Raw genomic sequence first — 14,311 nt, forward strand, 5'->3', positions numbered from 1 at the left:
CGTCTGGAAGGCTTTCGTCAAGGATGTTAACCTTGATGCCAAAGGTAATTTTGATGCCTTTGTTCGGAAAGAACTCACTGGGCTTGGAATCGTCAGCAAAGAACAAAGAACGATGTTCATGCCGGTAGGAGAAGTGCATGCGAGTCTGGCAGTGGAAAGTTTACCGAGTTGCTGCCAAGAAAGAAACGGAGAGACTGCACAATGGACAGAAAACGCATTTGTTCCACATTATGAAGGTACTCTCGCGAATACTCATCACAGGCCCGTGCAGGTGTTCATGAAGGAACCCGCGGTGTATTGGACCCCAAGTGCTACCTCCAAGTACTGGTGGACTGAGCCCGTACAGGAAAGCTTTATCTACCTCGGAGTAGGTCGTAGAGGAAGGTTTCGCAACGCAAGTACTAAAGTTTATGCTTGTGTGAAGCGCGACTCTTGTCCCCGAAATGTTAAATTATAACTTCGGTGGTGTTTAAATGCAAAATGACTATCTTATTGTGAGGCACGCGGTAATGGAGCATTCTGGATTCATTTCTCGTCGCTTTGGGTTCTCTAATGGGCCCCTAAATCAAAGTACACGGGCATATTCAAGTTTTGTTACAGTAGAAATACGGCCACTGCGGCTGGAGCTGAAGCCACCAGCTCGAACTCAGCTGCGCAGCGTCACAGCCACGGCGCTATCACGGCGGGTCCTTGGGCTTCTGGCTCGAAACGCGTTGCGAATATGAATTACAAGAAACAACCTTTTCTCCCCATTTTTTTTTTACGTTTACCTAAACAAAAAATAAAAAAATAATCTACAAAGCTATCACAAAGCGTTGAAAATTAAAGAAAACACATCAGTTCCATCAGTGTATCTCCGTCCGTCTATCGAGTACAGTTCGAGCTTGTTATGTTACTATCCCTGCCCTATACTTATCAAAAGTACGTGCCCTTGAAGAAATAATAAAAATAGTGAAATTCAGTTCAGACAAACTCGAAGAGCCCAACTTGACATTCTAGATAGAGATATTGCGTCAATAATAAATACACGTAGAGCAGGAGGCCTTTTAAAGCTGAATAATATATGCCCTCAAAATACTGCTATTTCTCTTTTTTCCCATATAACACAGGCTCGACACGTTCGCAACAATATTAGATATACCGTACACCATACATGTTGACTAAGGGACACACTAACAGCGCGACTCGAGTTATTGCGACATTTTTTTTATTTACTTGGAAGAACATTGTGGAAGAACGTCATCATCATTACCAATGCACAGAAGCGCTGGTGGGCAAGCTCTACTTTGATTATGGCTATCGGAGCAACAAGAGGGACCAGACCGGCTCTACAACACAGGACGACCGCTTACTCCATATGTCCGCATAATTTATTAGAAACATACCATGGACATTTTTTTTTTAGTGTCGCCAGCACATCGCTGAGAGTATCAAAACGACTTCGCGGTCTTATGTATCCGCAATTGTAGATTCTGCAGAGATCCCTCGAAAGTTTTTTGAGCGTAAGTGTTTTGATGAAAGTAATTAAAATGGGGTTACTGGGAACGGGAAGCGTTACGAAGAGATCAGAGGCAGAAACGGTGCAAGCAAGCACCTGTGCACGCTTTCGTTCAACCTGCCGGTTTCACCTGTCGAAGAAACAAAGGTGGCACGAGAGGTGACATGAGGAACGGTTCCTCAGTAATTTCAATAATTAGTTTTTTTTCGAACACGCCAATGACGCTTTACAAAGGCTGGTGTATTAAATTATTCATTTAATCCTCATTGGGATTCCGCCCCAGCGAAAGGAAATCTAACACGCGTTCTCGAGCTAGGAACCTCGCACGGAGACATCAAGCGGGGTGTACGGGAATGTCGAACAACTGTTCAAACTCTGTCATTCTATCGAATGCAAACTATCTCCGTAATTTTGCGGAAATGTTGGTTCGAATAACCTGTCCACGCTGCTCAATGGTTCTGGCCTTTTCAGGCTTAGCCGTTCTGCAGCGGACACATACCTATAGGGTCCGTGCATTGACGTTTATCATGCATCTTTCTTCAGGTATGTGAAGGAATGCCAGATGTTCAAAGGTATAATCTGGAGCCCGTTTTCTGCGCTGTCACGGGTAGGCATAGTTAACTGTAGGAGCTGAGCTAGCGTAGCTTCTTAAGTTTGCTGCGATACCTTTGTTGCAGTTGAGGCTTAATTGTGCTTCTTGAACGAAAAATCGCAGAGGCGATGAGAGACGGCTCGCCATCACTTTTGCCGGGCACGCCTCTTCGCACTTTGGCAAACAGTGATATTTGTGAAAGGCTCCCCAAGTCCACGTGGAGATGTCCGGTTCCTGTGTCTCCAACAGCGAACCCTTAAACTCCGACAACAACTACATCGTCGTGGAGGTCAAGCGATTGAAGAGGAAGTGCCGCAGGACAACTAAGGACGTGAGTGAGCACGGCCCCAAAGGGCCGCCTACTCGCAAGTTACAATCTTGCGTTTGTGCCTCTGGACGCCTCGTAGAATTCCGTAGATTCTCAAGACCTACCTTGGTTATTGTGGCTCTGAAAGGAATTAATGAGGTGCGGTTCAACGCTAAGAATAACGCAAGCGTTATTTACGATCTCGTGATTGATATCACCGATGAAGAATTCCAAGGGCTTCTGTCTTCAACAGTGAAGGTCATCGACGAGCTTCAAGCTTCTTTTCAAGGGAATCACGATAACAGATGACGTCATGATAGGCTACGTGAGACAGTCGGTGGGTCCGTACGTGCGCCAACCACTGCGATGTCGCAAGTCCCAAAAGCTGGATTCTGCCAGCGCTTCTCTGCACGGGCCAGACGACATGACTTCGCTATGCAGGCAGCCAGGACGTGTGTTTATGCACGGTAAAAACTGAACTGCTTGAACTGCTTGAACAACTTACCACACGAGGCTAATTTCGAGGATTGTCGCCAATGGAAAAACAAGATAAAAATTATGCAGATCCCACGCACGGTGGGAATCCATGTAAGCGAAGCTTTCCGTGGTAGATGCTTTGATCGACGATATTCAGCGGTAATTTTGACGGCTAAAGCTTAATTCCTTCAACGTTAAGGCTAACACGAGAGTGGTGAGTTGATGTTAAAAGTTACCTTGCGTGCACCACTGCTGTTTGTCTGCGTAGTACACGGAACACACAGGGAGAGGTGTTTGCTTGAGGCGTTGTGGTGCACCATGTTTTATAACCTCTGAGAGGGTTGAACGTTGTCATTTTCTGAAGTGGCACATCGCATTGCGGCAGAAGTATTAAACTTCAATTGGATTATGGGGCTGTACATGCCAGAACCACACTCGGATTATGAGGCAAGCCGTACTGGCGGCCTCCGGATTAATTTCGACAGCGCGATGTTCTTTAACGTGTCCCAATATCTAAATGCACGTGCGTTTTCTATTTCGCCTCCGTCGAAATGCGGCTGGCGCGACTGGGATCAAATCCACGACCTCTAGCAATGCCATAGCCGCAAAGCTAACGTGGTGGGCACAGAAGTGTTAATTTGACGTTCTACCGCTTCCGTAGTGTCTCCTGGACCCTGCGGTGCGCTTTAAGTAATGCGGCTCTGCTTCTGCGCGCCCTGCGTAAGTTGTCCACTTGACATATTTGCACGGAGTTTATTTTTGAGAAATAGCAGCAACGTACTGTGCCGTAGCTTGAACTTAAGCTTAGCCTGTGTCCCGGCAGCAGCTGTCGTATAGTAGTGCGGTTTCCTTGCCCTCTCACGTCACCTCCCCCCCTCTCTTGCATGAAAACTGCCTCGTCTCCTCCCTCTCCTTCTTCTCCTCTCTACAGTTCTGCCTGGGTCCCCTCTGGCCTCGCACGTTAGTAGGAAGAGAAGCACTGAAGTCAAAAGCGTGAGAGTATGGGCGAGTTGGTATGTGATGACTTTTTTATGCTTGTAGCGCAGCTCAGAACGAGCAAAAGGGAAGGTGGAAGGGGTAACCCTTTCCACCTTGCCTTTTGCTCGTTCTGAGCTCCGCCACACGCCTAAAAAAGCACTGCAGTGTCTGCAACGGATCTGAGGGGAGTCACGGATAATTACAGCTGCCTAGCGGCTATAGTGGCGACAGCTAGGGAGCTCCAGAGGGTAACATGATCATGGATTCTAGCGCGAAGTGACATGGACAGAGACTAGAAGCAGACAGGACGAGCACTAACTCTCAGCTGAATTTTTATTGAAACTAAGAACATATATACGATAGGGGATTGCAAATGTAGCAGCATATGAACATGACAAGGTCTAAGGACATCAGTTAAACATATCAAGAGGTAGGGAAGCAAAAAAGCAAACAACAAGAAATACGCTATGTTGAGATAAACACACGTGCTGCGAAGATACTGAAATTCGCATTCTAAGTGATTGTGTTCTTTCAGTCTAATATTAATACAGCTGCCGCTCTGTCCAATGCAAGTTTTCCCGCACAATAAGTGGAATCTGATAAACTATAGCAGTGCTACAAGGCGCAAAAGGGGTCATATGTCTAAAGCTGCAATCATTTTTTTCTTTTTTTGCTACTGTGTTCAAGTTTCCTATTTATTATAGACGACGAGCAAAACGAGAACAAGGTGAAAGCGGGTGCCAACGTTTCGACAAGTGGACTTGTCTTCTTGAAGGCGACATATGCTTTCCTCGCCATAGAATATATAGCTGAGGTTCTTCTAAAGGGGAGAGGATGTAAGGCGGGTGGGTGCGGCAACGAGTGAAGATGTGTCAGCGTGTCGAATTGAGCATAAAGGAGCGCTGTGCACAAGGCCAGTGACACTGGCCTTGTGTCGAATTGAGAAGAAAGGAGCGCTGTGCACAAGGCCTGTGACACTGGCCTTGTGCATAGCGCTTCTTTATTCTGAATTCGACACGCTAACACACCTTCGCTCGTTGCCGCACCCACCCGCCTTACTCCCTCTCCTCTTTAGAAGAACCCCACCTCTATATACTGTGGCGAGGAAAGCATATGTCGCCTTGAAGAAGACAAGTCCACTTGTCGAAACGTTAGATCTTGCTTTCACCTTGTTTTCGTTTTGCTCATCGTCTCGAATTTCCATCTCCCGCTTTTCCCGTGTTTTCCGTATTTATCATAGGGCACGTGATAGACGATTTGCGGGAGGCCGAGAATAGAGTAATGACGTTATATTTACGTCAAATTGTGGTCAAAGATTAGGAGAGACTTGCGTTAGCCACGCATGATTGTCTCTGTTAGAATGCGAATTTCAGTATCTTCAGAGCCCGTGTGTTATTCTGAAGCCGTGTCTTTTTGTTGTTTGCTTTGTTGCTTCCTTACCTCTTGATATGTATAACTTATGCCTTTAGACCTTGTCATGTTCATATGCTGCGGTATTTGCAATCACCTATATATATGTTGTTAGTTTCAATAAAGATGTAGTTGAGAGTCTGCGCACGCACAGTCAGCTTCTAGTCTTTGTCCGTGTCCACTTCGCGCTACAATCCAAGATCATGTTACCGTACCAACTCGCCCAACATTCTATCCTTTTAGCTCCAGAGGGTATTGTGCCCATCCGACGCGGTTTGGTGAAAACGAGTTTGTTCCGTCGCCTTTTTTCTCTTACTAGCACCTGTCATCTACATACACACTCTGAACCACCTCCCGACGCGGTGTGCGCGACAGCAGCAGCCACAGCAGCCCACCGCAGCAGCAGTGGGAAAGTCGGAGGAAGAGTCAAAGAAAGCTTCGCTTTAAATAATTATTGAAAAATATTGTTTATGTTATATCAATAAAAAATATTCGTTCAATATTAAAATATTGAACCAAACGAGCAAATGAAGTATTTCACACAAAGGGGCGGCAGCGTCAGTGCAGCACCGGATGAGACTATCGCGTCGTCGACATGAACAAGCTGTCGGTCCAACCGAGATCTGCCTGGCTCCCATCCCGCAGTTCAAGCGGAAGGTATTTGAATTCGGCATCGGTGGGCCTCTCCGAGCCACATTGCTTCAAGCGAGCAGCACAGGCCTCGAATCGAACGTGTGGCCACGCCTGCCGCCACGCACAGGGGCCTTGGACTGTGAGCGCCAGGAACGGCAGTGCAACGAAAAATCACCATCGGGCTCTCTCATCAGTGTCATGCTGCGACAAATAATCAACACCCTGTAGCTGCTACGTACTGTCTTGTTTTAACATGTCACCGGCTCCAAGAGCTGTAAAAATTATGCAAGCTATAGACATTCTCGTAAGTACACTACAGTAACCTCTGCCTCTGTCCACGAAGGTGTCTGGGCTGTGCAGGAAGAGCATGCTGTGCATCTCATCATCATCATCTTCAGCACCACAACCAGTTTCCTTCCACTTCACATTCTACCTCCGTCATTCCGACAAATCCCTTCACCAGCGTGGAATATCAGGTTAGAGGCACGTCATTCACGCCTACCTCTCCATCTTTCTGCAAATGAAAATTGCCCCTTTCTATCTCTCTAGTCAAATGTGTAGCATCGGGACGTTCAACCACACATGTATATATTACTTATGGTGAAGTAAACGTATTCAACCCTTTCTTGCTTCTCTATTTGTCACCTCAACAACTATCACGAAAGTCTGACGCCAACGTTCCAGCATGAAAGGCGCCATTGAATGTCTCTCCGGTGCTCAATGCTAATAGTTTACTAGGATAATGCGATAGTTTTAATGCTAATCACATTAACGTAGATATTTATCGTTTTTCAATATGTGCCCACCCCTCATGTAATGTCCTTTTAAGTACCTTCGTGGTACACCAAATAAATAAATAAATAAATAAATAAATAAATAAATAAATAAATAAATAAATAAATTGTAGTAAGAAATATGGGCGCCAGCAGAAGTCGAAGAAGGAAGAGGGTGGTTGTTGTTTATGGCTATATTTAATTTCTTTAGGTTAACTTATTTTATCAAAATTCTTAAGAATACTTTCATTACACTTCGAAATTACAGTTCTATAGCCACACGCTATACTATTCAAATCTAGTTTTGCTTTACTTCTAAGCATGCGGAAAACCGCTTGGTTCTTGGTCAACCCCCCATGGTGGGTACGCCACACTGTTTAGGATGCAGGACAAGACAAGACGGTCCTCGTTTATGGATACAATTCTTTTGTATCACCTGTTAGGAATGGCCGTACGGGGTGACAACGTGCCAGCTATTTCAGCCCGCTGCACGTGTTCCTATCCAACCGGACGGGGCGCACTTCAGGGAACTGCGAATAAACCGGCAGCCACGTGGCGAGGGGTCAGACCAGTCAATGTGGTACACCGCCGCGCCACCCGGGACGGAACGGAGTTCTATGAAGCCCCTCTGACGTCGTCTCCGGACCTTTACACCTGTGTGTGCGGCACGTGTATGACAGCCCTCATCCTCCAAAAGGGCTGGTCTACGGTGACGTCGAACAGTGACGTCGAACGATGACTGGACGAACGTTTCCGTCCGCTTGGAATCAATGGGGGACCAAGTGCTTATAAGCAGCGTTTGCCGGCTGCTAGTGGTGTACTCGTTGTGTGCTCGTTGTCATGCTCGAAATGTACTCGTGAGCTTTGTGCTCGTAAGCTGTTTGCTGTATGTTAGTCTTGTGGACTCCACATGGGAGTCACGCTAGACTGTCGATATATGCCTTGTCTAAGATGTAAATAATGTAAATAAATCCTGTTCACCGAGTTCCTCTCTACGACCTTCAACTCCTTCAAATGATGGCAGCGGCGAGATCGTCCGACGAATCTAATGCGCCCCGACGCTTCCGAATCTACGACTCTAACTGAAGCCGCCACTTATGCCGAAGAATGTCGTCAGATCGCTCGCCCACTTACCGCGCAAAATCGGGCCAGCTAGAAACATGGCCGCGACACAAGCTTGACTTTTTCCTTCGTATTCACCTGGAACGCTGGTACGGTTCCGCGTTCCTTCCTCTACTCCTGGCCTTTCTGCAAAATTCAGCTCAAAGTATGACGGCCCTTATCGGTTTCCACAACAGACGTCCCCAGTCAACTACGTCAATGAGCATATTTAGGCATCTGCGGACCAATGGCGTCGCGGACGCGAAACTGTTCATGTCGACCGACTGAAGCCGCACTACGAGCCACCAGTGCTGCCTGTTCCCTAGGTCGCCAGGACGGCTCCTTTTTCGGCGGAGAGGGATTGTAGTTAGAAATACGGGCGCCAGCAGAAGACGAAGACGAAGAAGACGGTTGCTGTTGTTGGTGCTCGCGCTGGCCCCGCTCGGCCGTTGTCTCTTTCTGTGCATTCATATAAAACGCCGAGCGCATCTAGCCTTAAACGCTTACTATCGAAATAAATAAATAAATAAATAAATAAATAAATAAATAAATAAATAAATAAATTAATTAATTAATAGGTTATGCCGTATGTTTTCGGTGTTTGTTTTTCTGCCTCACATGTTCATTATAATTCGAAGCAAGTGAAGCGTGAAAGCGGTGCACTTGAGATGCACTAGTACATATATTAAAATGATGTCAATATACACTGTAAGTAGCATTGCCTTTCTGGATTGGCAGCGACATCATTGTCTGATTACCGAGGCCTCTTGCGCACGGCTGTATTACATCGGCATCAGAGGCGGAGACAATGATTGAGTTCTGCCACGTATTACGTTCCCTGTATCTGTTTTTTTTTTAATTTCTGGCTTTCTTCTCGATTAGCTTTCTTGTATAGCTTCGTTTTTGCTTCCTCACGAATGAAACCTAAGCAGAAAAGCTTCTCAATTCAATGACAAAAAACGCCACAATGATCGTGGATGGAAGGACCGTATTTGTAAAATACAGTTCCTTCTGCTGCGGCGCGCAAACGTAAAAATATGAACATCGTTCCGAAAACCCGGCCGCCATATATCAATTTAGTCCGCGAAAGTGCCACGTTTCCACAAGTTAAGTGTGTGTGCAACTGTCGCACCTTGGCGAGGTTGTTCGTGGCAATAAACGCATTCCATACTCGATTTCATAAAAATATCCAGAGCGATGCCCGTAGCATGCATGCAAGGATCACGTGCGAGTAAAAGACGAAGCGCCCTTGTGCGTTCGACGCTGCACGAGACGCTACCCGAGAGCAACCAGCCAACCGAGCGAGCAACTCGGAGACGATGGCCCCTTCAGCCACTCTGAGGTCCTTCACGAGTTACTGGATGCCAAGGCACCCTCACGCAAGACGTCAACGGCGCATTGACCGGGTACGATGTCCGGTTTCACTCTTCATCCGACGTCGCGCAGACGGGGCTACGCAGCGGGCTTCGACCGACCACTTATCCCTCCGGCTGCCTGGGCGCCACAAGGACTGCAGCAGGTCCCCTGGCCACGTCTTCCAGCGCAAGTGCCACCATGACGCCATGTCGGGCTGCCCTCTGGGATCAGCAGGAGCAGCAGGTGACAACCCCAGCATCCTGCCGTGCTTCTGGCTCCGGTGCGAAAGTCTCCGCCGATGCCGAGTGATGGCAAGTTCAGTTTCTTCATTCGCTGTCAGTGGTAATAGCTGTCCTGTCGTCGAGGTGATTTGATAGGCGCCCATAGCACAGTGCGTCACGTGATATTCCTACATTGAACTTACAGGGGAGTGGTCTCTTTGGGGCGCTCTCGGGATGCAGTTTGCATCCGGCTGGTCGAAACCAGGCGCTCTGAACACATTCGTGTGGTCTATTCAGAGCGCCGCGCTCCAGCTGAGAGCGTGAGGAGGCGCTCCTGTATGCCTGAAACCTGACTTCGCGGCCGAGTTCCTAGGGAAGCTCGGTCCCATGTCCACTCTGATGGCTCTGGCAGCAGCTGGCACGTTTGGCTGGGGTAGTATTTCTACGGTTCCAATCACAAGAGGGCTCTGCATCGCTGTAAACCGGCTTGGGGCGCCGTAGGACCCAGTCGAGTGTACCATAAGAGGCACCTTGTTGACCCATTTCCCTTAAACTATTCGTATTAAAAGTCCTCTACTCATCAGGAAAAAATGAATGGCATTTCAAGCGTTCATTTTTTTATTTCTTGAATTTGGTGCTTTTGGGTAGAAACTATCAACTTTTTTTTTTAATTATGGAATTTTACGTGGCGAAACCACGATCTGATATTGAAGCACGCCTTTGTTGGGGACTCCGGAATAATTTTGACCTCCTGGTGGTCTTTTAACGTGCCCCTAAGCCTAACTGCACGGGTGCTTTCGCATTCCGCCCTATCGAAATGCGCCCGCCGTTGCCGGGATTCGCTCCCACGACCTCGTGCTTTGCAGCGCAACACCATAGCCACTAAGCAACCACGGCGGCTTAGAGCGAGTCTATATAAGTCATTCTCAATGTTCGACAAACAAACCGTAAATCGAAAAAGTACGTGCTTGTCCAGTCAATAACATACGCCTTCTTTACTTATGTTTCTTCCATTGAGTGAACGCCGGTCTGCACGATAGAAGAAAAAAAATAATTCTAGCAGGTTTATCTTCGTGGACAACTATTTTTGGCTCTAAAACGAAGGCTACGGAACTAAATCGCGACTTGTGCACCGCTGCAGGAAGTATAGTCCCGCAGTACTGCTGACATTTTCTTATGTTCAAAAAACACTATCTTGTTTTTTCAAAGCGCATCAATTGGAACAATGCGTACAAGTCGTCAGTAAGCGACTGATACTTCACTGTATTAATTAGTTTGCCCAGTTGAGTTCTCACATACTCGAGAAAAGAGCCCATTCGGGCGTCGGTCAAAGTCAACATGACAAACGCACAATGGCGGTGGCGTCTTCTGATGTGTGTTGATCGCTTCTGTCCCGCCTGTTAATTGATTCCCAGGTGATCAAAATTAATGTGGAGTGTCTTCCACTACGGTGCGCCTCATAATCAAATCGAGGTTTGTCAACGTAAATCTTCCGGAATTCATTCATTCCGCCCTCTGAGCAAAGCTGGAGAGACTGATGACCAACATGAACAAAAAAATACAGTTGAGGCGGTTGCGCGTTCGATATCATACGACCACTTCGGTGCTCCGGTACAGGCTGCTTGATTGCCTGTTCAGGAATCGATAGATATCGGCTGTATAAATATCAATTAGCTTCTGAAATTTACGCCGAGATAATGGTATCTGCCAGCACTGAAATGAAGGACTCATGCAATGTCAGAAAAATTCAAAGCCGAAGCCTGTGCCACACTCAATCGCCGGGACTCCGCTGCATACGAATACACGTGCAGAAAACTCAACACCCGTAGCCTTCGCTTCGTGCCACAGAATAGTTGTCAGCGAGTGTTGAGTGTGAATTGGTTTCGATGTACATTTTGTGGTTCATTTCCTGCTCCTTTATTGTTGTTCATTTTAAGGGCTGGTACAGGAAGGTCACAACCTTTTATTGTACTGTTTAACTCCGCCTATAATATTAACAGGTGTATAAGCTTGTCCTTCGTATTTCGATGCAATGTATTGCCCGATGTCCAGCAACCGCCTCCGTATTATTTGAATCGGACTTCTGGTACGATCTGTTGGGAACTCGGCGCTGACGCCCGTGGTTGTACCTGGGTCGCAAGCCCCAAGGGTAGCGTTGGCCTGGCGGCCTGGGGTACAACTGCAAGCATCCGAAGGTCCCGGCAAAGCATGAGTCGACAGGTAACAACGAAACAACTTGTTTATTTTAACATCGCAAAGAGTTGGCGGTCAGGTTTGACCGAAGTAGAGAGACGGGAGAGCACTTCACTCAACGGAAGAAATCGGAGCCCTCCTCTGGCGTCCGGGGGCAGCTGTTTTTATACTCTCGCAGTTGAGGGCAAGAAGGAACCCCTCAAAAGACGAGCACGTGAATGTACAATGGGCTAATGGTGACGCACACTGTCGTAGCGATGCCGTAGCACCATGTCGTGGCGCTGCGCACGATCTCGTAGCACCTGGTCGTGGCGCTGCGCAGCACACTGTCGTGGCGCTGCGCAGCATACTGTCGTGGCGCTGCGCAGCACACTGTCGTGGCGCTGCCGGTCGGACACAATGACTGTAACGAGAAGATGGTCCCTGCTTTGGCATCGCCTGTTTCGGGCACAATGACTGGAACGAGATCCCTGCTTTGGCATCGCCTGTTTCGGGCCCAATAACTGGAAGGAGATCCCTGCTTTGGCCTCGCCTGTTTCGGGCACAATGACTGGAACGAAATCCCTAGGCGGTCGCATCGCCGCAGACGCGCCTGGAAACACCTGGCGATGAGTGTTGCGGTGACGACGATCGGGCCAAAATGTCCGCCGCCCCGCCGCCGTCGCGCCGGCAAAACCACGTGTCGCAGGCGAAACGCAACAGACCGCCCCGCCGGGGAAAGGAGATCCCGATGGACAGGGGACTGCATCCGCTGTCCGGAGGGATGTCGCTCGATGATGCTCATAACCGAAGTCGGGCGTCCCTTGACGTTTCTTGAGCGCAGCGCACAGAGAAGGCCTCGTTCTCTCGTTCAGGTTCGCACGGGACACTGCAAAGTGACTTCGGGAGAGTTCACATTTTTGTTCTCGTTCCCGGCAAGCGTTAGAACTACGCTGAAAACTCAACCGCTCAGTCAGCAAGCACGGCACAACCCTCACTAAGCCCTGCCAGGCTCTTTCCCCTTTTTATACCACTGCCTAGTTCCTTACAGTAGTCTAGCATCACTCAGAACGCGTCCACAAATTGAAAAATTGCACTAGAAAGCATATCATCACTTTGAAACACTAAACAAAAGCAATATGTTAAAAAAAATCCTGCCTCAGGAAGAAAAACATCAGTAACAAACAATTTTGAGGCTGATTCCTACGTTAGGGGCTTCGACTTAAGCCATCGGCGTTACCGTTGAGACTCCCCTTTTTGTAACGCACCTCAAAGGAATATTGTTGTAAAGCGAGGCTCCAGCGCAGGAGGCGGCCATTTTTGGGAGAGATGGTCTGCAGCCATTGGAGAGGGCAGTGATCTGTCTCAATGATAAACCTCGAGCCGGCTAGATAGCATGACAATTTCTGAACGGCCCACACGAGACATGCACACTCTTTCTCGGTGGCGCTATACGCCTGCTCACGACTGGTCAGCTTACGACTAGCATACAGGACGGGGTGTTCTACTTCTCCATTTTCCCGTTGGCACAGTACAACGCCCATGCCTCGCTCACTAGCATCGCACTGAACAATGAACCCTTTTGTATAGTCTGGCGATCGTAGCACAGGCTGGCTTGTTAGGGCACTCTTTAGGGCGCTAAAAGCTCTTTCCTTTGTCTCGTCCCAGACGACTGTTTGAGGCTCTGTCTTTCTTAGAGCATCCGTCAGGGGAGCCGCGATATCAGAGTACCTAGGCATGTACCTCTGATAGTAGCCGGCGACACCTAAGAACGACCGAATATCGGTCTTTGTGCGCGGTTGCGGAAAGTCTCGCACAGCGGCCACTTTTATTTCAGAGGGGCGGCGACGACCCTGACCAATCACGTGACCGAGGTAGACAACCTCGGCCTGTGCTAACTGGCACTTAGGAGCCTTTACTGTCAAGCCTGCTTCGCGCAGGCGGGTTAGCACTGCCCGCAAGTGTGTCATATGCTCAGACCAGGATGCGGAGAATATCGCTACGTCGTCTAGATACGGTAAAGCGAATTCTTGCTGTCCCCGCAACACTTTATCCATGAGACTTGAAAAACAGTATGGCGCGTTCTTCAAACCAAAACTCAACACTTTAGGACGGAATGTTCCCATTGGTGAAATGAACGCCGCATACCTACTAGCCTCTTCTGTAAGTGGAACCTGCCAATAACCCCTGACAAGATCTAGGGTGGAAATAAACTGAGCGCTACTAACTTTCTCAAGGCGCTCCTCGATGTTAGGGATCGGATAAATTTGATCCTTAGTGATGGAATTAAGCCTGCGGTAGTCGACGCAAGGACGAGGTTCCTTGCCCGGTACCTCAACTAAAATCAAAGGGGAGGTATAATCACTCTCACCTGCCTCAATAACACCGAGCTGTAGCATTTTCTTTACCTCAGCCTCCATAATATCGCTCTGGCGGGGTGACACCCGATACGCCTTGGATCGTACTGGCTCTGTGGAGGTAAGTTCTATATCATGAGTAAGTACAGAAGTCCTACCAGGCCTCTCAGAGAACAGACCTTGAAACTCTTGTAACAGCTGGTGTAGTTCGGTTTTCTGCTCAGGCGACAGCGGTGCTTTACTGATAAGGTCACTAATGACTTGACCGGTGTCTTCCCTGTTCGTCACTGAGCCTAGTCCCGGAAGCTCGACCGGAAGCTCTTCAGGAACGTTTACCATCATGCACACCACTGCTTCCCTTTGTCTATAAGGTTTGAGCAGATTACAGTGGTAAACTTGCTGTGCTTTCCGCTTTCCTGGCAGACTTACCACGTAG

General features: G+C 48.2%; 1 protein-coding gene across 1 annotated transcript in view; it reads left to right on the forward strand.

Annotated features, from left to right (window-relative positions):
• Positions 1-2,313: 2,313 nt before the first annotated feature.
• The window catches only part of LOC142567998 (uncharacterized), a 51,985-nt gene continuing 39,987 nt past the window's right edge, over positions 2,314-14,311 (forward strand). Inside the window, exon 1 of the mRNA XM_075678088.1 lies at positions 2,314-2,421. Within this exon, the coding sequence (XP_075534203.1) occupies positions 2,314-2,421 (108 nt within the window). The remainder of the gene's footprint in view (positions 2,422-14,311) is intronic.

Source organism: Dermacentor variabilis, unplaced genomic scaffold (assembly GCF_050947875.1).
Source record: "Dermacentor variabilis isolate Ectoservices unplaced genomic scaffold, ASM5094787v1 scaffold_15, whole genome shotgun sequence".
Classification (NCBI taxonomy): domain Eukaryota; kingdom Metazoa; phylum Arthropoda; class Arachnida; order Ixodida; family Ixodidae; genus Dermacentor; species Dermacentor variabilis.